Genomic DNA, 25650 nt, shown 5'->3' on the forward strand with positions numbered 1-25650 from the left:
CGACCTCCACCTCCAGATAGGCTACAAGGTGGGTGCACCCCCAAAATAGACGGGGGACCCCCTCAATCTAGAGGGGGCTGCACCCCGAAATGGCTCCTCCAAGGGCCACGTGGATCAAAAACTTGAAGGGGGGGGGGGGGGGGATGGAAGAGGGCTGGTGGTTTGGGGGGCAGGTCCTGGTTTTGGGGTGTCTGAGGGGTTGGGGGGGGTCAGGCCTTGGTTTTGGGGGTCACAAAGCTCTGGGTTTGAGGGGTCGGTGCCCGGTTTTGGGGTTCACCAAGAGCTGGGGGTATTTGGGGAGGAAAACCAGGTTTTAGGGTCTCTGAAGAGTCTGATTTTGGGGGTCTGTCCCTGGTTTTGGGGTTCATGAAGAGCTCTGGGTATTTGGGGGCCAGTCCCTGATTTTGGGGTTCACAGAGAGCTCTGGGTTTTAGGGTTCAGTCCCTGGTTTTGGGGTTCACGAAGAGCTGGGGGTATTTGGGGAAGAAAACCAGGTTTTAGGGACTGTGAAGAGTCTGATTTTTGGGGGCCAGTCCATGGTTTTGGGGTTCATGAAGAGCTCTGGGTATTTGGGGGCCAGTCCCTGGTTTTGGGGGTCACAAAGAGCTCTGGGTTTGAGGGGTCGGTGCCCGGTTTTGGGGTTCACAAAGATCTGAGGGTATTTGGGGAAGAAAACCAGGTTTTAGGGACTGTGAAGAGTCTGATTTTTGGGGGCCAGTCCGTGGTTTTGGGGTTCATGAAGAGCTCTGGGTATTTGGGGGCCAGTCCCTGATTTTGGGGTTCACAGAGAGCTCTGGGTTTGAGGGGTCGGTGCCTGGTTTTGGGGTTCACCAAGAGCTGGGGGTATTTGGGGACAAACTGTAAGTTTTAGGGTTCTGGAGACCGTGGGGTTTTAGGGCTCAGTCCCTGCTTTTGGGGTCCCTGAAGAACCCCAACATTTTGGGGGTTCACCCCTTATTTTTGGGGGTTCCCGAAGAGTTTCAGCTTTTCCAGGTGAATTTACAAGGAACTGTGGTTGTTTTTTGGGGACAAATACTGAATTTTAGGCTCTCTGAAGATAATGGCGTTTTGGGGGTTGGTTTTTTTTTTTTGGGGGGGTCCCTGCCCCAGTTTTTGGGGTGCAACCCCCCCCCCAAATTGTGTCCCCAGGTGGAGAGGCACATGTGTGACGGGGACATCGTCATCTTCAACCGCCAGCCCACCCTGCACAAGATGTCCATGATGGGCCACCGCGTCCGCATCCTGCCCTGGTCCACCTTCCGCCTCAACCTCAGGTACCCCCGTCCCCCCGAAACCGCCCCCGTCCCCCCGAAACCGCCCCAACCTCAGGTGCCCCCGTCCCCCCGAAACCGCCTCAACCTCAGGTACCCCCGTCCCCCCGAAACCGCCCCCGTCCCCCCAAAACCGCCCCAACCTCAGGTGCCCCCGTCCCCCCGAAACCGCCCCCGTCCCCCCGAAACCGCCCCAACCTCAGGTACCCCCGTCCCCCCGAAACCGCCTCAACCTCAGGTACCCCCGTCCCCCCGAAACCGCCCCCGTCCCTCCAAAACCGCCCCAACCTCAGGTACCCCCGTCCCCCCGAAACTGCCCCCGTCCCCCCGAAACCGCCCCAACCTCAGGTACCCCCGTCCCCCCGAAACCGCCTCAACCTCAGGTGCCCCCGTCCCCCCGAATCCACCCCCGTCCCCCCGAAACCGCCCCTGTCCCCCCGAAACCGCCCCAACCTCAGGTACCCCCGTCCCCCCGAACCCGCCCCCGTCCCCCCAAAACCGCCCCAACCTCAGGTACCCCCGTCCCCCCGAACCCGCCCCCGTCCCCCCGAAACCGCCCCAACCTCAGGTACCCCCGTCCCCCCGAAACCGCCTCAACCTCAGGTACCCCCGTCCCCCCGAAACCGCCCCCGTCCCCCCAAAACCGCCCCAACCTCAGGTACCCCCGTCCCCCCGAAACCGCCCCCATCCCCCCGAAACTGCCCCCGTCCCCCCAAAACCGCCCCAACCTCAGGTACCCCCGTCCCCCCGAAACCGCCCCAACCTCAGGTACCCCCGTCCCCCCGAATCCGCCCCAACCTCAGGTGCCCCCGTCCCCCCGAATCCACCCCTGTCCCCCCGAAACCGCCCCTGTCCCCCCGAAACCGCCCCAACCTCAGGTACCCCCGTCCCCCGAAAGTGCCCCCGTCCCCCCGAACCCGCCCCCGTCCCCCCGAAACCGCCTCAACCTCAGGTACCCCCGTCCCCCGAAACCACCCCAACCTCAGGTACCCCCGTCCCCCGAAACCGCCCCAACCTCAGGTACCCCCGTCCCCCGAAACCGCCCCCGTCCCCCCGAAACCGCCCCCGTCCCCCGAAACCGCCCCAACCTCAGGTACCCCCGTCCCCCCCGAAACCGCCCCCGTCCCCCCGAAACCGCCCCAACCTCAGGTACCCCCGTCCCCCCGAAACCGCCCCCGTCCCCCCGAAACCGCCCCAACCTCAGGTGCCCCTGTCCCCCCGAAACTGCCCCGTCCCCCCGAAACCGCCCCAACCTCAGGTACCCCCGTCCCCCCCGAAACCGCCCCCGTCCCCCCGAAACAGCCCCAACCTCAGGTACCCCCGTCCCCCCCGAAACCGCCCCCGTCCCCCCGAAACCGCCCCACCTCAGGTACCCCCGTCCCCCCAAAAGTGCCCTCGTCCCCGAACCCGCCCCCGTCCCCCCGAAACCGCCCCAACCTCAGGTACCCCGTCCCCCCGAAACCACCCGCATCCCCCCGAAACCGCCCCAACCTCAGGTACCCCGTCCCCCGAAACCGCCCGCATCCCCCCGAAACCGCCCCAACCTCAGGTACCCCCGTCCCCCCGAAACTGCCCCCATCCCCCCGAAACCGCCCCAACCTCAGGTACCCCCGTCCCCCCGCAGACCCCTGGTACCCCCCAACCCGTGTGGGTGCCCCTAACCGCCCTGTGACCCCCAACCTGCCCCACCACAGACCCCTGGTACCCCCAAACCTGCGCGGGTGCCCCCTAACCCACCCTGTGACCCCCAACCTGCCCCACCGCAGACCCCTGGTACCCCCAAACCTGCGCGGGTGCCCCCTAACCCACCCTGTGACCCCCAACCTGCCCCACCACAGACCCCCTGGTACCCCCAAACCTGCGTGGGTGCCCCCTAACCCACCCTGTGACCCCCAACCTGCCCCACCACAGACCCCTGGTACCCCCAAACCTGCGCGGGTGCCCCATAACCCACCCTGTGACCCCCAACCTGCCCCACCGCAGACCCCCTGGTACCCCCAAACCTGCGCGGGTGCCCCCTAACCCACCCTGTGACCCCCAACCTGCCCCACCACAGACCCCTGGTACCCCCAAACCTGCGCGGGTGCCCCCTAACCCGCCCTGTGACCCCCAACCTGCCCCACCACAGACCCCTGGTACCCCCAAACCTGCGTGGGTGCCCCCTAACCCGCCCTGTGACCCCCAACCTGCCCCACCACAGACCCCCTGGTACCCCCAAACCTGCGTGGGTGCCCCATAACCCACCCTGTGACCCCCAACCTGCCCCGCCGCAGACCCCCTGGTACCCCCAAACCTGCGCGGGTGCCCCCTAACCCACCCTGTGACCCCCAACCTGCCCCACCGCAGACCCCCTGGTACCCCCAAACCTGCGCGGGTGCCCCCTAACCCACCCTGTGACCCCCAACCTGCCCCACCGCAGACCCCCTGGTACCCCCAAACCCGTGTGGGTGCCCCCTAACCCGCCCCGTGACCCCCAACCTGCCCCACCGCAGACCCCCTGGTACCCCCAAACCTGCGCGGGTGCCCCATAACCCGCCCTGTGACCCCCAACCTGCCCCGCCGCAGACCCCCTGGTACCCCCAAACCCGTGTGGGTGCCCCCTAACCCACCCTGTGACCCCCAACCTGCCCCACCGCAGACCCCCTGGTACCCCCAAACCTGCGCGGGTGCCCCCTAACCCACCCTGTGACCCCCAACCTGCCCCACCGCAGACCCCCTGGTACCCCCAAACCTGCGCGGGTGCCCCATAACCCACCCTGTGACCCCCAACCTGCCCCACCGCAGACCCCCTGGTACCCCCAAACCTGCGCGGGTGCCCCCTAACCCACCCTGTGACCCCCAACCTGCCCCGCCGCAGACCCCCTGGTACCCCCAAACCCGTGTGGGTGCCCCCTAACCCACCCTGTGACCCCCAACCTGCTCCACCGCAGACCCCCTGGTACCCCCAAACCCGTGTGGGTGCCCCATAACCCACCCTGTGACCCCCAACCTGCCCCACCGCAGACCCCCTGGTACCCCCAAACCTGCGCGGGTGCCCCATAACCCACCCTGTGACCCCCAACCTGCCCCACCGCAGACCCCTGGTACCCCCAAACCTGCGTGGGTGCCCCCTAACCCACCCTGTGACCCCCAACCTGCCCCACCACAGACCCCTGGTACCCCCAAACCTGCGTGGGTGCCCCATAACCCACCCTGTGACCCCCAACCTGCCCCACCGCAGACCCCCTGGTACCCCCAAACCTGCGCGGGTGCCCCCTAACCCACCCTGTGACCCCCAACCTGCCCCGCCGCAGACCCCCTGGTACCCCCAAACCCGTGTGGGTGCCCCCTAACCCGCCCTGTGACCCCCAACCTGCCCCACCGCAGACCCCCTGGTACCCCCAAACCTGCGCGGGTGCCCCATAACCCGCCCTGTGACCCCCAACCTGCCCCGCCGCAGACCCCCTGGTACCCCCAAACCCGTGTGGGTGCCCCCTAACCCGCCCTGTGACCCCCAACCTGCCCCACCGCAGACCCCCTGGTACCCCCAAACCCGCGCGGGTGCCCCATAACCCGCCCTGTGACCCCCAACCTGCCCCGCCGCAGACCCCCTGGTACCCCCAAACCCGTGTGGGTGCCCCCTAACCCGCCCTGTGACCCCCAACCTGCCCCGCCGCAGACCCCTGGTACCCCCAAACCTGCATGGATGCCCCATAACCCGCCCTGTGACCCCCAACCTGCCCCACCGCAGACCCCCTGGTACCCCCAAACCTGCGCGGGTGCCCCCTAACCCACCCTGTGACCCCCAACCTGCCCCTCCACAGACCCCTGGTACCCCCAAACCTGCGCGGGTGCCCCATAACCCACCCTGTGACCCCCAACGTGCCCCACCGCAGACCCCTGGTACCCCCAAACCTGTGCGGGTGCCCCATAACCCACCCTGTGACCCCCAACCTGCCCCGCCGCAGACCCCTTGGTACCCCCAAACCTGCGCGGGTGCCCCCTAACCCACCCTGTGACCCCCAACCTGCCCCGCCGCAGGTCCCCACCCAGACCCACTGCCCTCCCCAATCCTCCCCCACTCTGGGTGCCCCCCAAAACCCCCCACCCCAACTCCCCTCGCCACCCCCGGGGCACCTCCGTGCTCTCAACCCCTCCCCCCTCCCCTCACGCCGTCCCCCCGCAGCGTCACCACCCCCTACAACGCGGATTTCGACGGGGACGAGATGAACCTCCACCTCCCCCAGTCCCTGGAGACCCGAGCCGAGATCCAGGAGTTGGCCATGGTCCCCCGAATGATCGTCACCCCCCAATCCAACCGTCCCGTCATGGGCATCGTCCAGGACACCCTCACCGCCGTCCGCAAGTTCACCAAGCGCGACGTCTTCCTCGAGCGCGTGAGGGTTGTTTTTTTTTGGGGGGGCGGGTGGGAGAACCCAGACTGAGATTTTGGGGGTGATACCGGGTTTTTTTTGGAGTTTGGGGGAGCTTTTTTGCACCCGTAGAAGGGTTTTGGGGTGTTCCTAAGGTGCTCGTCACCTGCAAAAAGAGGGGGGTTTATGGGGTGTCCGTGGAGTACAGGAGCGTCCCCGTGTCTCCATCGGCTGTGGGGGGCGGGGGAGTTTTGGGGGGCTGGGAGGGCGTCCTCAGGATGTGATGGGATTTGGGGTGCTTTGGGGGTGTCCTTCTGCTGCAGAAGGGGTTTGGGGGGGCTGGGAGGGTGTCCTCAGGCTGTGACAGGGGATTTGGGGTGCTTTGGGGGTGTCCTTGTGCTGCAGAAGGGGTTTGGGGGGGCTGGGAGGGTGTCCTCAGGCTGTGACAGGGGATTTGGGGTGCTTTGGGGGTGTCCTTGTGCTGCAGAAGGGGTTTGGGGGGGTGTGAGGGTGTCCTCAGGCTGTGACAGGGGATTTGGGGTGCTTTGGGGGTATTTTTGGGGTGCAGGTGGGTTTGGGGGAGGTTTTGGGGCATCTTTGGGCTATGGAGGGAGGATTTGGGGTGTCCCTGGCCTACAGGAGAGCTTGGAAGAGATGTTGGGGCATCTTTGGGTTGTGGTGGGAGGATTTGGGGTCCTTTTGGGGTGTCCTTGATCAGCAGGAAGGTTTTTGGGGTATTTTGGGGCATTTTTGGGCTGCGATGGGGAGAATTTGGGGTCCTTATGGGTTCTCCTTGATTGACAGGAAGGTTTTTGGGGTATTTTGAGGCATTTTTGGGCTGCGATGAGGAGAATTTGGGGTCCTTATGGGTTCTCCTTGATTGACAGGAAGGTTTTTGGGGTATTTTGAGGCATTTTTGGGCTGCGATGAGGAGAATTTGGGGTCCTTATGGGTTCTCCTTGATTGACAGGAAGGTTTTTGGGGTATTTTGGGGCATCTTTGTGCTGTGGAGGGAGGATTTGGGGTGTCCCTCACCTGTAGGAGAACTTGGAGGAGATTTTTTCAGGGCCACCTTTGTGCCATGGCCATTTTCGGGGTGCTGACGGGGTCTCCCCAACCCGCAGGGGGAGGTGATGAACCTGTTGATGTTCCTCTCGACGTGGGACGGGAAGGTGCCCCAACCCGCCATCCTGAAGCCCCGTCCTCTTTGGACGGGCAAACAGATCTTCTCCCTCATCATCCCCGGACACATCAACTGCATCCGCACCCACAGCACCCACCCCGATGACGAGGACAGCGGGCCCTACAAGCACATCTCCCCTGGGGACACCAAGGTGGGGGTCCTGGGGTGGTCGGAGGGGTAGAATGGGTGGAGGGAAGAGGGTACGGAAGATGTTTTGGGGTGGTTGGGGGGGCACTTGGGTGGATGATGGGTGCTCTGGGGGGGCTTGGTGGGGCATGAAGAGGTTTGGGGATGCTCTAGGAGGGCTTGGTGGGACTTGAGGGTGCTCGGGGGGGGCTTGGTGGGACGTGAGGGTGCTCTGGGGGGGCTTGGTGGGGCATAAAGGTGCTCTGGGGGGGCTTGGTGGGGCATAAAGGTGGTCTGGGGGGGCTTGGTGGGATGTGAGGGTGCTCTGGGGTGGCTTGGTGGGGCATAACGGTGGTTTGGGGGGGCTTGGCAGGACGCGAGGGTGCTCTGGGGGGGCTTGGTGGGACATGAAGAGGTTTGGGGGTGCTCTAGGAGGGCTTGGTGGGACTTGAGGGTGCTCTGGGGGGGTTTGGTGGGGCATAAAGGTGCTCTGGGGGGGCTTGGTGGGATGTGAGGGTGCTCTGGGGGGGCTTGGTGGGGCATAAAGGTGGTCTGGGGGGGCTTGGTGGGACGTGAGGGTGGTCTGGTGGGGCTTGGTGGGACTTGAGGGTGCTCGGTGGGGCATAAAGGTGGTCTGGGGTGGCTTGGTGGGACTTGAGGGTGCTCTGGGGTGGCTTGGTGGGACGTGAGGGTGCTCTGGGGGGGCTTGGTGGGATGTGAGGGTACTCTGGTGGGGCTTGGTGGGACTTGAGGGTGGTCTGGGGGGGCTTGGTGGGACATGAGAGTGCTCTGGGGTGGCTTGGTGGGACATGAAGAGGTTTGGGGGTGCTCTAGGGGGGCTTGGTGGGATGTGAGGGTGCTCTGGGGGTGGCTTGGTGGGACATGAAGAGGTTTGGGGGTGCTCTAGGGGGGCTTGGTGGGACTTGGGGCTGCCTGGGGGGGGTCCCCAGACTGGAGGGAGCCTTGGGGTGGCTGAAGGGGGGGGTACAGAGGACCCTTGGGATGGTTGGAGGACCCAAGGGTCCTCCAGGGTGGTTGGGTGAACTGTGTGTGTGGGGGGTATCTCTGGAGATTGTGGGTGGGGGGGAAAGGGCTGACACCCCCTTTTTTGTAGGTGATCGTGGAGAACGGGGAGCTGATCATGGGCATCCTCTGCAAGAAATCCTTGGGCACCTCGGCGGGTTCCTTGGTCCACATCTCCTACCTGGAGATGGGACACGACACCACCCGCCTCTTCTACAGCAACATCCAAACCGTCATCAACAACTGGCTCCTCATCGAGGGTCAGCGCGGACCCGGGGGGTGGGGGGGGGCTCGGGGTGGGGGTGCATGGACCCCTCTGTTGACACAAAACGGGGATGCAGGCATCTGGGGACCTTCTCAGCCTCCACCTTTGTGGGGCAGAGGAGACTTGGGTGTCCGTGGGGCTCTTGGACTCCGTTCTTTGGGACAACAGGGACTCAGGTGTTTTTTGGGGGGGGGCCCTTTTTTGGGGACAACGGGGACCCAGTGTACTGGGGAGGGGGTGTCTTGGACCCCCATTTTTGGCACTGCGAGGACCTTGTTGTCCATGGGGTGTTCTTGGACCCCCCTTTTCCAGTACATGGACCTAGATATCTCCCCTGGGGTCAGGAGAACATGGCAGAGGCTTGGTTTTGGGGTGAGGGGCACCCTGGATATAGGATGGGGACCACCCTGAGGTGGGGAGCACCCATCTGACCCCCCCCCCCCCCATTTCCATCTTCTAGGCCACACCATCGGCATCGGGGACTCCATCGCTGACGCGAAGACCTACCAGGACATCCAGAACACCATCAAGAAGGCCAAGCAAGATGTCATTGAGGTGGGTTGTGGCTTTTGGGGGGCTCCTTGGAGTTTTGGGGGGTTGGGGGGGGGCCCTGAGTGATGCTGTGGGATCCCCTGGTTGGGATTTAGGGTTCCTTCGGTGGGGGGCTGTGGGATCTGGGGGTTGACAGGGTGGGTTTTGGGGTCCTCCACAGTGCTTGGGGGGTCTCCCTTGGTGATGGTGGGTCCCAACGAGGTGTAGGGGGGTACCTCCAAGGGGATTTTGGGGTGCTTCCTCAAGTTTTGGGCACCCCCTGTGTCTCTGCAGGGTTTTGGGGTGCCCCAGTGATGTTGTGGGTTGGGGGGGGTGGGGGGGGCGGTGATTTAAGGTTCTCCCTGGGGTTTTGGAGCGTCCTCAACAATCCTGAGACATTTTGGGGTGCTCCCTGCAGTTTTAGGGCACCCCCAGTGATACCAGGAAGGTTTTGGGGTGCTCCCTGGGGCTTTGGAGCACCCACAGTTCCCCTAGGACATTTTTGGGGTGCTCCCTGGGGCTTTGGAGCACCCACAGTTCCCCTAGGACATTTTGGGGTGCTCCCTGGGGTTTTGGAGCACCCCCAGTTCCCCTAGGACATTTTTGGGGTGCTCCCTGGCATTTTGGAGCATCACCAGGGATCCTGGGACATTTTTGGGGCTCTCCCTGGGGCTTTGGAGCATCCCCAGCTCCCCTAGGACATTTTTGGGGCTCTCCCTGGGGCTTTGGAGCATCCCCAGTTCCCCTAGGACATTTTGGGGTGCTCCCTGGCGTTTTGGAGCACCCACAGTTTCCCTAGGACATTTTTGGGGCGCTCCCTGGGGCTTTGGAGCATCCCCAGCTCCCCTAGGACATTTTTGGGGCTCTCCCTGGGGCTTTGGAGCATCCCCAGCTCCCCTAGGACATTTTTGGGGTGCTCCCTGGCCTTTTGGAGCACCCACAGTTCCCCTAGGACATTTTTGGGGTGCTCCCTGGCGTTTTGGAGCACCCCCAGTTCCCCTAGGACATTTTTGGGGTGCTCCCTGGCGTTTTGGAGCACCCACAGTTCCCCTAGGACATTTTTGGGGTGCTCCCTGGCGTTTTGGAGCACCCCCAGTTCCCCTAGGACATTTTGGGGTGCTCTGGGGTCCCCAACAATGCCAGAAGGGTTTTGGGGGGGGGCACTCCCCAGCCATTTACCGCATCCCCCTGGGACACTTGAGGACCTCCCAGATGCTTTTCATCCCTCCCAGCCCTCCTTAAGACATCTTGGGGTGCTCCAAGGGTTTTGGGGTGCCCCAATGACACCATGGGGGGGGGTCCCGCTGGGGTGACAGGTCATCGAGAAGGCCCACAACAACGAGCTGGAGCCCACCCCGGGGAACACGTTGCGGCAGACCTTCGAGAACCAAGTGAATCGCATCCTCAACGACGCCCGTGACAAGACGGGTTCCTCCGCCCAAAAGTCCCTCTCCGAGTACAACAACTTCAAGTCCATGGTGGTGTCGGGTGCCAAAGGTTCCAAGATCAACATCTCCCAGGTATTGGGGGACCCTATGGGGTGTCAGGGAGCCCCCATGGGGTCTGGGTGGCTGCCAGGAGGATCTCTGTGGGGTTTGGGAGGGTTCCTCTTGGGTTTTGTAGACCTCTGTGGAGTCATCTTGGAGGTCTGTGGTGGTTTTGGGCACCATGAGCTCCAAGATGAACATCTCCCAGGTCTTGGGGGACCCTATGGGGTCTCAGGGAGCCCCCATGGGGTCTGGGTGGCTGCCAGGAGGATCTCTGTGGGGTTTGGGAGGGTTCCTCTTGGGTTCTGTAGACCTCTATGGGGTCGTCTTGGGGTTCTGTGGTGGTTTTGGGCACCATGAGCTCCAAGATCAACATCTTCCAGGTATTGGGGGACCCTATGGGGTCTCAGGGAGCCCCCATGGGACCTGGCGGGATACCAGGAGGATCTCTGTGGGGTTTGGGAGGGTTCCTCTTGGGTTTTGTAGATCTCTGTGGAGTTATCTTGGGGTTCTGTGGTGGTTTTGGGCACCATGAGCTCCAAAATGAACATCACGCAGGTCTTGGGGGACCCTATGGGGTCTCAGGGAGCCCCTCTGGGCCTTGGTCGGGGTACCAGGAGGATCTCTGTGGGGTTTGGGAGGGTTCCTCTTGGGTTTTGTAGGCTTCTATGGGGTCTTCTTGGGGTTCTGTGGTGGTTTTGGGCACCATGAGCTCCAAGATGAACATCTCTCAGGTGTTGGGGGACCCTATGGGGTCTCAGGGAGCCCCTCTGGGCCTTGGTTGGGGTACCAGGAGGATCTCTGTGGGGTTTGGGAGGGTTCCTCTTGGGTTTTGTAGGCTTCTATGGGGTCTTCTTGGGGTTCTGTGGTGGTTTTGGGCACCATGAGCTCCAAGATCAACATCTTCCAGGTATTGGGGGACCCTATGGGGTCTCAGGGAGCCCCTCTGGGCCTTGGTTGGGGTACCAGGAGGATCTCTGTGGGGTTTGGGAGGGTTCCTCTTGGGTTTTGTAGACCTCTGTGACGTCGTCTTGGGGTTCTGTGGTGGTTTTGGGCACCATGAGCTCCAAGATGAACATCTCCCAGGTCTTGGGGGACCCTATGGGGTCTCAGGGAGCCCCTCTGGGGCTTGGTGGGGTACCAGGAGGATCTCTGTGGGGTTTGGGAGGGTTCCTCTTGGGTTTTGTAGACCTCTGTGGGGTCGTCTTGGGGTTCTGTGGTGGTTTTGGGCACCATGAGCTCCAAGATCAACATCTCTCAGGTATTGGGGGACCCTATGGGGTCTCAGGGAGCCCCTCTGGGCCTTGGTTGGGGTACCAGGAGGATCTCTGTGGGGTTTGGGAGGGTTCCTCTTGGGTTTTGTAGACCTCTGTGGAGTTATCTTGGAGGTCTGTGGTGGTTTTGGGCACCATGAGCTCCAAGATGAACATCTCCCAGGTCTTGGGGGACCCTATGGGGTCTCAGGGAGCCCCTCTGGGCCTTGGTGGGGTACCAGGAGGATCTCTGTGGGGTTTGGGAGGGTTCCTCTTGGGTTTTGTAGGCTTCTATGGGGTCTTCTTGGGGTTCTGTGGTGGTTTTGGGCACCATGAGCTCCAAGATCAACATCTCTCAGGTATTGGGGGACCCTATGGGGTCTCAGGGAGCCCCTCTGGGGCTTGGCGGGATACCAGGAGGATCTCTGTGGGGTTTGGGAGGGTTCCTCTTGGGTTTTGTAGACCTCTGTGGCGTCGTCTTGGGGTTCTGTGGTGGTTTTGGGCACCATGAGCTCCAAGATGAACATCTCCCAGGTCTTGGGGGACCCTATGGGGTCTCAGGGAGCCCCTCTGGGGCTTGGTGGGGTACCAGGAGGATCTCTGTGGGGTTTGGGAGGGTTCCTCTTGGGTTTTGTAGACCTCTGTGGGGTCGTCTTGGGGTTCTGTGGTGGTTTTGGGCACCATGAGCTCCAAGATGAACATCTCCCAGGTCTTGGGGGACCCTATGGGATCTCAGGGAGCCCCTCTGGGGCTTGGTGGGGTACCAGGAGGATCTCTGTGGGGTTTGGGAGGGTTCCTCTTGGGTTTTGTAGACCTCTGTGGAGTTATCTTGGAGGTCTGTGGTGGTTTTGGGCACCATGAGCTCCAAGATGAACATCTCCCAGGTCTTGGGGGACCCTGTGGGGTCTCAGGGAGCCCCTCTGGGCCTTGGTGGGGTACCAGGAGGATCTCTGTGGGGTTTGGGAGGGTTCCTCTTGGGTTTTGTAGGCTTCTATGGGGTCTTCTTGGGGTTCTGTGGTGCTTTTGGGCACCATGAGCTCCAAGATCAACATCTCTCAGGTATTGGGGGACCCTATGGGGTCTCAGGGAGCCCCTCTGGGCCTTGGTTGGGGTACCAGGAGGATCTCTGTGGGGTTTGGGAGGGTTCCTCTTGGGTTTTGTAGACCTCTGTGGCGTCGTCTTGGGGTTCTGTGGTGGTTTTGGGCACCATGAGCTCCAAGATGAACATCTCCCAGGTCTTGGGGGACCCTATGGGGTCTCAGGGAGCCCCTCTGGGGCCTGGCGGGGTACCAGAAAGATCTCTCTGGGGTTTGGGAGGGTTCCTGTGGGGTTTAGTGGACCTCCTCAGGGCCCTTGGGGGTCTCTGGTGGTGTTGGGCACCAAAAGCTCCAAGATGAACATCTCCCAGGTATTTGGGGGCTCTACGGGGTCTTGGGGGGCCCCTGTGGGGTCTAAGGGAGGTGCCAGGAGGGTCCCTGTGGGGTTTGGGAGGTTCCCTGTGGGGTTTAGGGGATCTCTGTGGGGTCCAGGGGGACCCCATGGGTCATCATAGTGGTCCATGGTGACATTGGTCTCCAAGATGAACATCTCCCACGTACCTTGGGGATCCCTGCAGGGATCTGGGATCCCACCTAAGAGGTTTGGGGGACCAGGTAGATCAGTGGGGGGTCCCTATTGGTCCAAGGAGACCCCGTGGGTCATCATGGAGGTCCATGGTGACGTTGGCCTCCATGGTGAACATCTCCCACGTACCTTGGGGATCCCTACAGGCCCTCGGGACCTTCCCTGCAGGGATCTGGGATCCCACCTAAGAAGTTTGAGGGACCAGGTTGATCAGTGGGGGGTCCCTGTTGGTCTAAGAAGACCCCATGGGTCATCATGGAGGTCCATGGTGACGTTGGCCTTCAAGATGAACATCTCCCATGTACCTTGAGGATCCCTGCAGGGATCTGGGATCCCACCTAAGAGGTTTGGGGGACCAGGCTGATCAGTGGGGGGGTCCCTATTGGTCCAAGGAGACCCTGTGGGTCATCATGGAGGTCCATGGTGACGTTGGCCTCCATGGTGAACATCTCCCACGTACCTTGGGGACCCCTACAAGCCCTCGGGACCTTCCCTATGTAGCTCAATCATCTTTATGAGGTCTAGGGGTCCCCCTGCCGTACCCCCCTCAACCACAACGTCCCCCCCAAACCCTCCGGCAGGTGATCGCGGTGGTGGGGCAGCAGAACGTGGAGGGCAAGCGGATCCCCTTCGGCTTCAAACACCGCACGTTGCCCCACTTCATCAAGGACGATTACGGTCCCGAGAGCCGGGGCTTCGTGGAGAACTCCTACCTGGCCGGTCTCACCCCCACCGAGTTCTTCTTCCACGCCATGGGTGGCCGTGAGGGTCTCATCGACACCGCCGTCAAGACGGCTGAGACCGGTCAGCCCCCCCACCCCACCCCGCCCCCCAAAATCCCACCCCATCTTCTCCATGTCCCTCCCCACCGTGGTGGACACATCTTCATGGGGGTCACCAAGTGCCGCAGGGACTCGTGGTGTCCTCCCCGAGTGTTGCAGATTCTCCTTGCGTGGAGGTCATGGGGTTCCTCGGTGACCCCCAGATCCTCCGCTGGGACCCCCAAACCCTCCCTAGATGCCTCCTGGGGACCCCCAATGTTCTTCAGGACCCCCACCCCCTCCCCAGACCTCCGTGTGGCCCCTTCTGTTGTCCCCAAGGACTCTTTAGATCTTCCTCAGGATCCCTGTGCCCCCCACCTTTCCTCCCAGGGACCCCCAAACCCTCCCCAGCTGCACCCCAAAGCCTTCCAGGACCCCCCATTCCTCCCCTGTGGCCACATCTGTGCCCCCCAGGGATCCATGTTGTCCCCACATTTCCTCTCTGGAGCCACTTAGGGACCCCCAAATCCTCCCCAGATGCCTCCTGGGGCCCCCCCCAAAGCCCTCCAGGACCCCCAAACCCTCCCCAGATGCCTCCTGGGATCACATCTATGCTCTCCAGGGATCCATATGTCCCCGCTTTTCCTCTCTGGAGCCACTTAGGGACCCCCAAACCCTCCCCAGATACCTCCTGGGCCCCCCCCAAAGCCCTCCAGGACCCCCAAAACCTCCCCAGATACCTCCTGGAGCCTCTCAAAACCCTCCAGGACCCCCAGCCCCTCCCCAGATCCCCCTGTGGCCCCATCTCTTCCCCCCCAGTGATCCCTGTGTCCCCGCTTTTCCTCTCTGGAGCCACTTAGGGACCCCCAAACCCTCCCCAGATGCCTCCTGGAGCCTCCCAAAGCCCTCCAGGACCCCCAAAACCTTCCCAGATACCTCCTGGGGCCCCCCAAAGCCCTCCAGGACTCCCAGCCCTTCCCCAGATCCCCCTGTGGCCCCATCTCTTCCCCCCCAGTGATCCCTGTGTCCCCGCTTTTCCTCTCTGGAGCCACTTAGGGACCCCCAAACCCTCCCCAGATGCCTCCTGGAGCCTCCCAAAGCCCTCCAGGACCCCCAAAACCTTCCCAGATACCTCCTGGGGCCCCCAACCCCTCCCCAGATCCCCCTGTTGCCCCATCTGTTCCCCCCCAGTGATCCCTGTATCCCCACCTTTCCTCTCTGGAGCCACCCAGGGACCCCCAAACCCTCCCCAGATACCTCCTGGGGTCCCTCAAACCCCTCCAGGACCCCCAGACCCTCCCCAGATGCCTCCTGGAGCCTCCCAAAGCCCTCCAGGACCCCCAAACCCTCCCCAGATGCCTCCTGGAGCCTCCCAAAGTCCTCCAGGACCCCCAAACCCTCTCCAGATACCTCCTGGGATCCCCCAAACCCCTCCAGGACCCCCAAACCCTCCCCAGATACCTCCTGGGATCCCCCAAAGCCCTCCAGGACCCCCAAACCCTCCCCAGATACCTCCTGGGATCCCCCAAAGCCCTCCAGGACCCCCAAACCCTCCCCAGATACCTCCTAGGGACCTCCCAAAGCTCTCCAGGACCCCCAAACCCCCCCTCAGAGGTGACAACGTGCCCCCCTGTCCCCCTCGCAGGGTACATCCAGCGGCGGTTGATCAAGTCGATGGAGTCGGTGATGGTGAAGTACGACGCCACGGTCCGGAACTCCATCAACCAAGTGGTGCAGCTGCGCTACGGGGAGGACGGGCTGGCGGGCGAGAGCGTCGAGTTCCAGAACCTGGCCACCCTCAAACCCTCTAACAAAGCCTTCGAGAAGAAGTGAGGGCCCCCCACCCATCTCCACCTGCAGCGGGACGCGGTTTTCTTGGGTGGGGGGATGTTCTAGAGTGGGGTGAGCTCCTGGGGGGTGTCAGCAGTCTGCTGTCCTACAGCTGAGCCCATCTTGGGGTCCCCAAGCTGCTCCTTCCAAGAGCTGAACCCATCTTGGGGTCCCCAAGCTGCTCCTTCCGAGAGCTGAGCCCATCTTGGGGTCCCCAAGCTGCTCCTTCCAAGAGCTGAACCCATCTTGGGGTCCCCAAGCTGCTCCTTCCAAGAGCTGAACCCATCTTGGGGTCCCCAAGCTGCTCCTTCCGAGAGCTGAGCCTATCTTGGGTCCCCAAGCTGCGCCTTCCAAGAGCTGAGCCCATCTTGGGGTCCCCAAGCTGCTCCTTCCAAGAGCTGGAGCCGTCTTGGGGTCCCCAAGCTGCTCCTTCCAAGAGCTGAGCCCATCTTGGGGTCCCCAAGCTGCTCCTTCCGAGAGCTGAGCCCATCTTGGGGTCCCCAAGCTGCTCCTTCCAAGAGCTGAGCCTATCTTGGGGTCCCCAAGCTGCTCCTTCCAAGAGCTGGAGCCGTCTTGGGGTCCCCAAGCTGCTCCTTCCGAGAGCTGAGCCCATCTTGGGGTCCCCAAGCTGCTCCTTCCACAGTGGGACCCGTGTTGGTGTCCCCAAGCTGCTCCTTCTCAAGGTGGGACCCACGTTGGTGTCCCCAAGCTGCTCCTTCCAAAGTGGGACCCATGTTGGTGTCCCCAAGCTGCTCCTTCTCAAGGTGGGACCCACGTTGGTGTCCCCAAGCTGCTCCTTCTCAAGGTGGGACCCACGTTGGTGTCCCCAAGCTGCTCCTTCCAAAGTGGGACCCATGTTGATGTCCCCAAGCTGCTCCTTCTCGAGGTGGGACCCATGTTGGTGTCCCCAAGCTGCTCCTGCCCAAAGTGAGACCCATGTTGGTGTCCCCAAGCTGCTTCTGCCCAACTTGGAGCCCATATTGGTGTCCCCAAGCTGCTCCTTCTCAAGGTGGGACCCACGTTGGTGTCCCCAAGCTGCTCCTTCTCAAGGTGGGACCCACGTTGGTGTCCCCAAGCTGCTCCTTCTCAAGGTGGGACCCACGTTGGTGTCCCCAAGCTGCTCCTTCTCAAGGTGGGACCCACGTTGGTGTCCCCAAGCTGCTCCTTCTCAAGGTGGGACCCACGTTGGTGTCCCCAAGCTGCGTGTCCCTAACGTGGGTCACATTTTGGTGTCCCCAAGCCGCTCCTGCCCAACTTGGAGCCCACGTTGATGTCCCCAAGCTGCTCCTTCCAAAGTGGGACCCATGTTGGTGTCCCCAAGCTGCTCCTTCTCAAGGTGGGACCCATGTTGGTGTCCCCAAGCTGCTCCTTCTCAAGGTGGGACCCATGTTGGTGTCCCCAAGCTGCTCCTTCCAAAGTGGGACCCATGTTGGTGTCCCCAAGCTGCTCCTTCCAAAGTGGGACCCATGTTGGTGTCCCCAAGCTGCTCCTGCCCAAAGTGAGACCCATGTTGGTGTCCCCCAAGCTGCTCCTGCCCAAAGTGAGACCCATGTTGGTGTCCCCCAAGCTGCTCCTTCCAAAGTGGGACCCATGTTGGTGTCCCCAAGCTGCTCCTTCCAAAGTGGGACCCACGTTGGTGTCCCCAAGCTGCTCCTTCTCAAGGTGGGACCCATGTTGGTGTCCCCAAGCTGCTTCTGCCCAACTTGGAGCCCATATTGGTGTCCCCAAGCTGCTCCTTCTCAAGGTGGGACCCACGTTGGTGTCCCCAAGCTGCTCCTTCTCAAGGTGGGACCCATGTTGGTGTCCCCAAGCTGCTCCTTCCAAAGTGGGACCCACGTTGGTGTCCCCAAGCAGCTCCTTCTCAAGGTGGGACCCACGTTGGTGTCCCCAAGCTGCGTGTCCCTAACGTGGGTCACATTTTGGTGTCCCCAAGCCGCTCCTGCCCAACTTGGAGCCCACGTTGATGTCCCCAAGCCGCTCCTCTCCCCATCCAAGCTCCTTCCACCAGCGTCCCGGTCTCCCTGTCCCCTGCCACCCACCGCCTGTGTGTCCCCTCCCCAGGTTCAAGTTCGACTACACCAACGAGCGGGCGCTGCGGCGGACGCTGCAGGAGGAGCTGGTCAAGGACATCCTCTCCAACGCCCACATCCAGAACGAGCTCGAGCGCGAGTTCGAGAAGATGCGGGAGGACCGCGAGGTCCTGCGGGTCATCTTCCCCACCGGTGACAGCAAGGTGCACCCCCAAACCGCCCCCCCCCCCCCAAGAGTCACCCGCACCCCGATTTGGCACCCTGGTGGGCTCCGAACCCTCCTGGGGACGTCCCTGATGGTGCCACCGCCCCTTTTTTGGGGATGCTGGGTGCGCAACCGCTCGTCGCCTCTGTTTTGGGGTGCTGCACCCACCTTTTGGGGTGTAGCACGAAGCACCGAACCCCCCCTTTCTTTGCGGGTGCCCTTTTTGGGGTGCTGCCCCCCCCCCCCTCTTGGCACCCTTTTTGGTGTGTATCGGGAAGCCACGAACCCCCTTTTCTTCACAGGTGCCCATTTTGGGGTGCTGCCCCCCCGCCCCCCTTCCTGGCCCCCTTTTTGGGGTGTAGCAAGAAGCTGTGAACCCCCCCCCATTGCCTTATGGCTGCTTTTTTTGGGGTGCTGCCCCCCTTCCTGGTCCCCTTTTTGGGGTGTAGCAGGAAGCAGTGATCCCCCCCTTTCTTTACAGGTACCCTTTTCGGGGTGCTGCCCCCCCCCCTTTTTTGGGGGGGGTAGAAGGACATCATGAACCCCCTTTACTTTGCAGACGCCTGTTTTGGGGTGCTGCCCCCGCTCCTGGCCCCCCATTTTGGGGTTCTGGCACCTTCCATGGCCCAAATTTGGGGCAACCGCCCCAAAATGCTCCTTTTTTGAGCATGTTCACCCACTACAGCCCTGATTTGGGGTGCTGACCCCCATTTTGGGGTGCTGACCCCCCGTTTCAGGGCACAGACCCCCCCGATATCCCTGATTTGGGGGTGCAGACCTCTGCTACCCCGATATTTGGGTGTTGAACCCTCCTTGTTTCTGGGTGCTGACACCTTCCACGGCCCAAATTTGGGGGAAACCAACCCAAAATCTCCCTTTTTTGAGTATGTTCGCCTACCGCAGCCCTGATTTTGGGGTGCTGACCCCCATTTTGGGGTGCTGACCCCCCATTTCAGGGCACAGACCCCCTTATATCCCTGATTTGGGGGTGCAGACCTCTGCTACCCCGATATTTGGGTGTTGAACCCTCCTCGTTTCTGGGTGCTGACACCTTCCACGGCCCAAATTTGGGGGAAACCAACCCAAAATCTCCCTTTTTTGAGTATGTTCGCCTACCGCAGCCCTGATTTTGGGGTGCTGACCTCCATTTTGGGGTGCTGACCCCCCATTTCAGGGCACAGACCCCCTTATATCCCTGATTTGGGGGTGCAGACCTCTGCTACCCCAATATTTGGGTGTGGAACCCTCGTTTCTGGGTGCTGACACCTTCCACGGCCCAAATTTGGGGGAAACCAACCCAAAATCTCCCTTTTTTGAGTATGTTCGCCTACCACAGCCCTGATTTTGGGGTGCTGACCCCCATTTTGGGGTGCTGACCCCCCATTTCAGGGCACAGACCACTGCTTTGGGGGGGGTGCAGACACCGCTAGCCCTAATTTTGGGTGCTAGCCCAGGCTTTTCAGGGCACAGATACCCCCTGTGGCCCTGATTGGGGGGGTGCTGACCCCTGTCCCCCCATTTTGGGGTGCTGACCCCCCGTTTCAGGGCACAGACCCCCCAATATCCCTGATTTGGGGGTGCTGACCCCCATTTTGGGGTGCTGACCCCCCGTTTCAGGGCACAGACCCCCTTATATCCTGGATTTTGGGGTGCTGACCCCCATTTTGGGGTGCTGACCCCCCATTTCAGGGCACAGACCCCCCCAATATCCCTGATTTGGGGGTGCAGACCTCTGCTACCCCAATATTTGGGTGTGGAACCCTCCTCGTTTCTGGGTGCTGACACCTTCCACGGCCCAAATTTGGGGGAAACCAACCCAAAATCTCCCTTTTTTGAGTATGTTCGCCTACCGCAGCCCTGATTTTGGGGTGCTGACCCCCATTTTGGGGTGCTGACCCCCCATTTCAGGGCACAGACCCCCTTATATCCCTGATTTGGGGGTGCAGACCTCTGCTACCCCGATATTTGGGTGTTGAACCCTCCTCGTTTCTGGGTGCTGACACCTTCCACGGCCCAAATTTGGGGGAAACCAACCCAAAATCTCCCTTTTTTGAGTATGTTCGCCTACCGCAGCCCTGATTTTGGGGTGCTGACCTCCATTTTGGGGTGCTGACCCCCCATTTCAGGGCACAGACCGCTGCTTTGGGGGGGGTGCAGACACCGCTAGCCCTAATTTTGGGTGCTAGCCCAGGCTTTTCAGGGCACAGATACCCCCTGTGGCCCTGATTGGGGGGGTGCTGACCCCTGTCCCCTCATTTTGGGGTGCTGACCCCCCGTTTCAGGGCACAGACCCCCCCAATATCCCTGATTTGGGGGTGCAGACCTCTGCTACCCCGATATTTGGGTGTTGAACCCTCCTCGTTTCTGGGTGCTGACACCTTCCACGGCCCAAATTTGGGGGAAACCAACCCAAAATCTCCCTTTTTTGAGTATGTTCGCCTACCGCAGCCCTGATTTTGGGGTGCTGACCCCCATTTTGGGGTGCTGACCCCCCGTTTCTAACCCCCCCCAGGTGGTGCTCCCCTGTAACCTCCTGCGCATGATCTGGAACGCCCAGAAGATTTTCCACATCAACTCGCGTCTCCCCTCCGACCTGCACCCCGTCAAGGTGGTGGAGGGTAAGTTGGGGGGGGAGCCCCCCCTTCCCCAAATTGAGGGGGGGTCCTGAGCCCAGAAGAATGAGTTGGGGGAGGCTGGGGGGCACCCCAGGAGGGTGCCAGAGGATCTGGGGACCCCTATGGCGCTTTAAGAAGGTCTCAGGGGACTTTCGGGACCCACCACGGTCCCCAGGAAGGTGCTGGGGGACATGCAGGACCCCCAAGAAGGTGTTGGGGGACTTGGAGGACCCCCGTGACACCCCAAGAAGGTGTTGGGGGACTTGGAGGACCCCCAGGAAGGTTCTGGGGGACTTGAAGGACCCCAGTGATGCCCAGGAAGGTGCTGGGGGGGCTTGAAGAATCCCCAGGAAGGTTCTGGAGGACATGCAGGACCTCCAAGAAGGTTCTGGGGGACTTGAAGGACCCCAGTGATGCCCAGGAAGGTGCTGTGGGGGCGGGGGGGTTGAAGAACCCCCAGGAAGGTTCTGAAGGACTTGAGGACCCCAATGATGCCCAGAAAGGTGCTGGGTGGGGCTTGAAGAACCCCCAGGAAGGTTCTGGGGGACATGCAGGCCCTCCAAGAAGGTTCTGGAGGACTTGAAGGACCCCAATGATGCCCAGGAAGGTGCTGGGGGGGGGTGGGGGTTGAAGAACCCCCAGGAAGGTTCTGGGGGACTTGAAGGACCCCAATGATGCCCAGGAGGGTGCTGGGTGGGGCTTGAAGAACCCCCAGGAAGGTTCTGGGGGACATGCAGGCCCTCCAAGAAGGTTCTGGGGGACTTGAAGGACCCCAATGATGCCCAGGAAGGTGCTGGGGGGGCTTGAAGAACCCCAGGAAGGTTCTGGGGGACATGCAGGCCCTCCAAGAAGGTTCTGGGGGACTTGAGGACCCCAATGATGCCCAGGAAGGTGATGGGTGGGGCTTGAAGAACCCCCAGGAAGGTTCTGGAGGACATGCAGGCCCTCCAAGAAGGTTCTGGGGGACTTGAAGGACCCCAATGATGCCCAGGAAGGTGCTGGGGGGGCTTGAAGAATCCCCAGGAAGGTTCTGGAGGACATGCAGGCCCCCCAAGAAGGTTCTGGGGGACTTGAAGGACCCCAGTGATGCCCAGGAGGGTGCTGGGGGGGGGGTGGGGGTTGAAGAACCCCCAGGAAGGTTCTGGGGGACTTGAGGACCCCAATGATGCCCAGGAAGGTGCTGGGGGGAGCTTGAAGAACCCCCCAGAAGGTTCTGGGGGACATGCAGGACCTCCAAGAAGGTTCTGGGGGACTTGAAGGACCCCAATGATGCCCAGGAAGGTGCTGGGGGGGGGGTGGGGGTTGAAGAACCCCCAGGAAGGTTCTGGGGGACATGCAGGACCCCCAAGAAGGTTCTGGAAAACTTGAAGGACCCCAGTGATGCCCAGGAAGGTGCTGGGGGGGCTTGAAGAACCCCAGGAAGGTTCTGGAGGACATGCAGGACCTCGAAAAAGGTTCTGGAGGACTTGAAGGACCCCAATGATGCCCAGGAGGGTGCTGGGTGGGGCTTGAAGAACCCCCAGGAAGGTTCTGGGGGACATGCAGGACCTCCAAGAAGGTTCTGGGGGACTTGAAGGACCTCAATGATGCCCAGGAAGGTGCTGGGGGGGGCTTGAAGAACCCCCAGGAAGGTTCTGGAGGACATGCAGGACCTCCAAGAAGGTTCTGGAGGACTTGAAGGACCCCAATGATGCCCAGGAAGGTGCTGGGAGGAGCTTGAAGAACCCCCAGGAAGGTTCTGAGGGACTTGAGGACCCCAATGATGCCCAGGAAGGTGCTGGGGGGGGGGGGGGTTGAAGAACCCCCAGGAAGGTTCTGAAGGACTTGAGGACCCCAATGATGCCCAGAAAGGTGCTGGGTGGGGCTTGAAGAACCCCCAGGAAGGTTCTGGGGGACATGCAGGACCTCCAAGAAGGTTCTGGAGGACTTGAAGGACCCCAATGATGCCCAGGAAGGTGCTGGGGTGGCTTGAAGAACCCCCAGGAAGGTTCTGGGGAACATGCAGGACCTCCAAGAAGGTTCTGGAGGACTTGAAGGACCCCAGTGATGCCCAGGAAGGTGCTGGCGGGGCTTGAAGAATCCCCAGGAAGGTTCTGGGGGACATGCAGGACCTCCAAGAAGGTTCTGGAGGACTTGAAGGACCCCAGTGATGCCCAGGAAGGTGCTGGGGGGGGGGCGTTGAAGAACCCCCAGGAAGGTTCTGAGGGACTTGAGGACCCCAATGATGCCCAGGAAGGTGCTGGGGGGAGCTTGAAGAACCCCCAGGAAGGTTCTGGGGGCTCATGCAGGACCTCCAAAAAGGTTCTGGAGGACTTGAAGGACCCCAGTGATGCCCAGGAAGGTGCTGGGGGGGCTTGAAGAATCCCCAGGAAGGTTCTGGAGGACATGCAGGACCCCCAAGAAGGTTCTGGGGGACTTGAAGGACCCCAATGATGCCCAGGAAGGTGCTGGGGGGGGGTGGGGGTTGAAGAACCCCCAGGAAGGTTCTGGGGGACTTGAGGACCCCAATGATGCCCAGGAAGGTGCTGGGTGGGGCTTGAAGAACCCCCCGGAAGGTTCTGGGGGACATGCAGGACCTCCAAGAAGGTTCTGGGGGACTTGAAGGACCCCAATGATGCCCAGGAGGGTGCTGGGGGGGGCTTGAAGAACCCCCAGGAAGGTTCTGGGGGACATGCAGGACCTCCAAAAAGGTTCTGGAGGACTTGAAGGACCCCAATGATGCCCAGGAAGGTGCTGGGGGGGGCTTGAAGAACCCCCAGGAAGGTTCTGGGGGACATGCAGGACCTCCAAGAAGGTTCTGGAGGACTTGAAGGACCCCAATGATGCCCAGGAAGGTGCTGGGTGGGGCTTGAAGAACCCCAGGAAGGTTCTGAGGGACTTGAGGACCCCAATGATGCCCAGGAAGGTGCTGGGGTGGCTTGAAGAACCCCCAGGAAGGTTCTGGGGGACATGCAGGACCTCCAAGAAGGTTCTGGGGGACTTGAAGGACCCCAATGATGCCCAGGAAGGTGCTGGGGAGAGCTTGAAGAACCCCCAGGAAGGTTCTGGGGGACTTGAGGACCCCAATGATGCCCAGGAAGGTGCTGGGGGGGCTTGAAGAACCCCAGGAAGGTTCTGGGGAACATGCAGGACCCCCAAGAAGGTTCTGGGGGACTTCAAGGACCCCAGTGATGCCCAGGAAGGTGCTGGGGGGGCTTGAAGAACCCCAGGAAGGTTCTGGGGAACATGCAGGACCCCCAAGAAGGTTCTGGAGGACTTGAAGGACCCCAATGATGCCCAGGAAGGTGCTGGGGGGGGGGTGGGGGTTGAAGAACCCCCAGGAAGGTTCTGGGGGACATGCAGGACCTCCAAGAAGGTTGTGGAGGACTTGAAGGACCCCAATGATGCCCAGGAAGGTGCTGGGGGGAGCTTGAAGAACCCCCAGGAAGGTTCTGGGGGACTTGAGGACCCCAATGATGCCCAGGAAGGTGCTGGGTGGGGCTTGAAGAACCCCCAGGAAGTTTCTGGGGAACATGCAGGACCTCCAAAAAGGTTCTGGAGAAGTTAAAGAACCTCCACGAAGGTTCTGGGCGACTTGAAGACCCTCATAAAGATCCTGTGGGACTTGAAGACCTCCAGGAACCTTCTGCCCCGATATTTTCTTCCTAACCCCCCGATATTTTCTTCAGGGGTGAAGGAACTGAGCCGCAAGCTGGTGATCGTCAACGGGGACGACCCCCTGAGCCGCCAGGCGCAGGAGAACGCCACCCTGCTCTTCAACATCCACCTCCGCTCCACCCTCTGCAGCCGCCGCATGGTGGAGGAGTTCCGGCTCAGCGGGGAGGCTTTCGATTGGCTGCTGGGGGAGATCGAATCCAAGTTCAACCAGGCCATCGTGAGTGGATCTGCTTGATCCCGGGGGGATCTGGGGGTGAGATTTAAGGGGTTTGGGGAGCGGATCTGGGGGTTTGGGGGTCAGATCTGGGGGTCTGGAGAGCAGATCTGGGGGTCTGGGGTCAGATCTGGGGGTTTGGGGGCAGATCTGGGGGTTTGGGGTCAGATCTGGGGGTTTGGGGGTCAGATCTGGGGGTCTGGGGTCAGATCTGGGGGTTTAGGGGTCAGATCGGGGGGTCCTGGGGTGCCTTTGGCTGCTGGGGGAGATCGAGTCCAAGTTCAACCAGGCCATCGTGAGTGGATCTGCTTGATCCCGGGGGATCTGGGGGTGAAATTTAGGGGGTTTGGGGAGTGGATCTGGGGGTTTGGGGGTAGGTCTGGGGGTCTGGGGTCAGATCTGGGGTTCTGGGGGTCAGATCTGGGGGTTTAGGGGTCAGATCTGGGGGTTTGGGGTCAGATCTGGGGGTTTAGGGGTCAGATCTGGGGGTCCTGGGGTGCCTTTGGCTGCTGGGGGAGATCGAGTCCAAGTTCAACCAGGCCATCGTGAGTGGATCTGCTTGATCCCGGGGGATCTGGGGGTGAGATTTAAGGGGTTTGGGGAGCGGATCTGGGGGTTTGGGGTCAGATCTGGGGGTCTGGGGTCAGATCTCATGGTTTGGGGTCAGATCTGGGGGTCTGGGGTCAGATCTGGGGGTTTGGGGTCAGATCTGGGGTTCTGGGGGTCAGATCTGGGGTTCTGGGGGTCAGATCTCACGGTTTGGGGGCAGATCTGGGGGTTTAGGGAGCGGATCTGGGGCTCTGGGGATCAGATCTGGGGGTTTGGGGGCATTTTGGGGGTTTGGGGGCATTTTGGGGGTTTGGGGTCAGATCTGGGGGTCTGGGGTCAGATCTGGGGGTTTGGGGTCAGATCAGGGGGTCCTGGGGTGCCTTTGGCTGCTGGGGGAGATCGAGTCCAAGTTCAACCAGGCCATCGTGAGTGGATCTGCCCGATCCCGGGGGGTCTGGGGGTGAGATTTAGGGGGTTTGGGGAGCGGATCTGGGGGTTTGGGGGTCAGATCTGGGGGTTCTGGGGTCAGATCTGGGGTTCTGGGGTCAGATCTGGGGGTCTGGGGTCAGATCTCATGGTTTGGGGGCAGATCTGGGGGTCTGGGGTCAGATCTGGGGGTTCTAGGGGTCAGATGTGGGGGTCTGGGGGTCAGATCTGGGGGTTTGGGGGCAGTTT

At 61.6% G+C, this 25650-nt stretch overlaps 1 protein-coding gene and 1 long non-coding RNA gene across 2 annotated transcripts in view; both read left to right on the forward strand.

Annotated features, from left to right (window-relative positions):
• POLR2A (RNA polymerase II subunit A) overlaps positions 1-25650 on the forward strand; it is a 57156-nt gene that overhangs the window by 14517 nt on the left and 16989 nt on the right. Inside the window, 12 exon segments of the mRNA XM_075135064.1 lie at positions 2-28; positions 1150-1274; positions 5437-5647; positions 6748-6957; positions 8047-8215; positions 8681-8775; positions 10068-10271; positions 13696-13918; positions 15521-15704; positions 17767-17938; positions 20453-20558; positions 24224-24429. Coding sequence (XP_074991165.1) covers positions 2-28; positions 1150-1274; positions 5437-5647; positions 6748-6957; positions 8047-8215; positions 8681-8775; positions 10068-10271; positions 13696-13918; positions 15521-15704; positions 17767-17938; positions 20453-20558; positions 24224-24429 — 1932 coding nt within the window.
• On the forward strand, positions 10278-11693 carry LOC142074454 (uncharacterized). The gene is made up of 3 exons (XR_012670612.1): positions 10278-11087; positions 11211-11499; positions 11676-11693. It is a non-coding gene; the product is annotated as an uncharacterized LOC142074454 (long non-coding RNA).

The sequence above is a fragment of the Calonectris borealis genome, chromosome 36 (assembly GCF_964195595.1).
Source record: "Calonectris borealis chromosome 36, bCalBor7.hap1.2, whole genome shotgun sequence".
Lineage (NCBI taxonomy): Eukaryota > Metazoa > Chordata > Aves > Procellariiformes > Procellariidae > Calonectris > Calonectris borealis.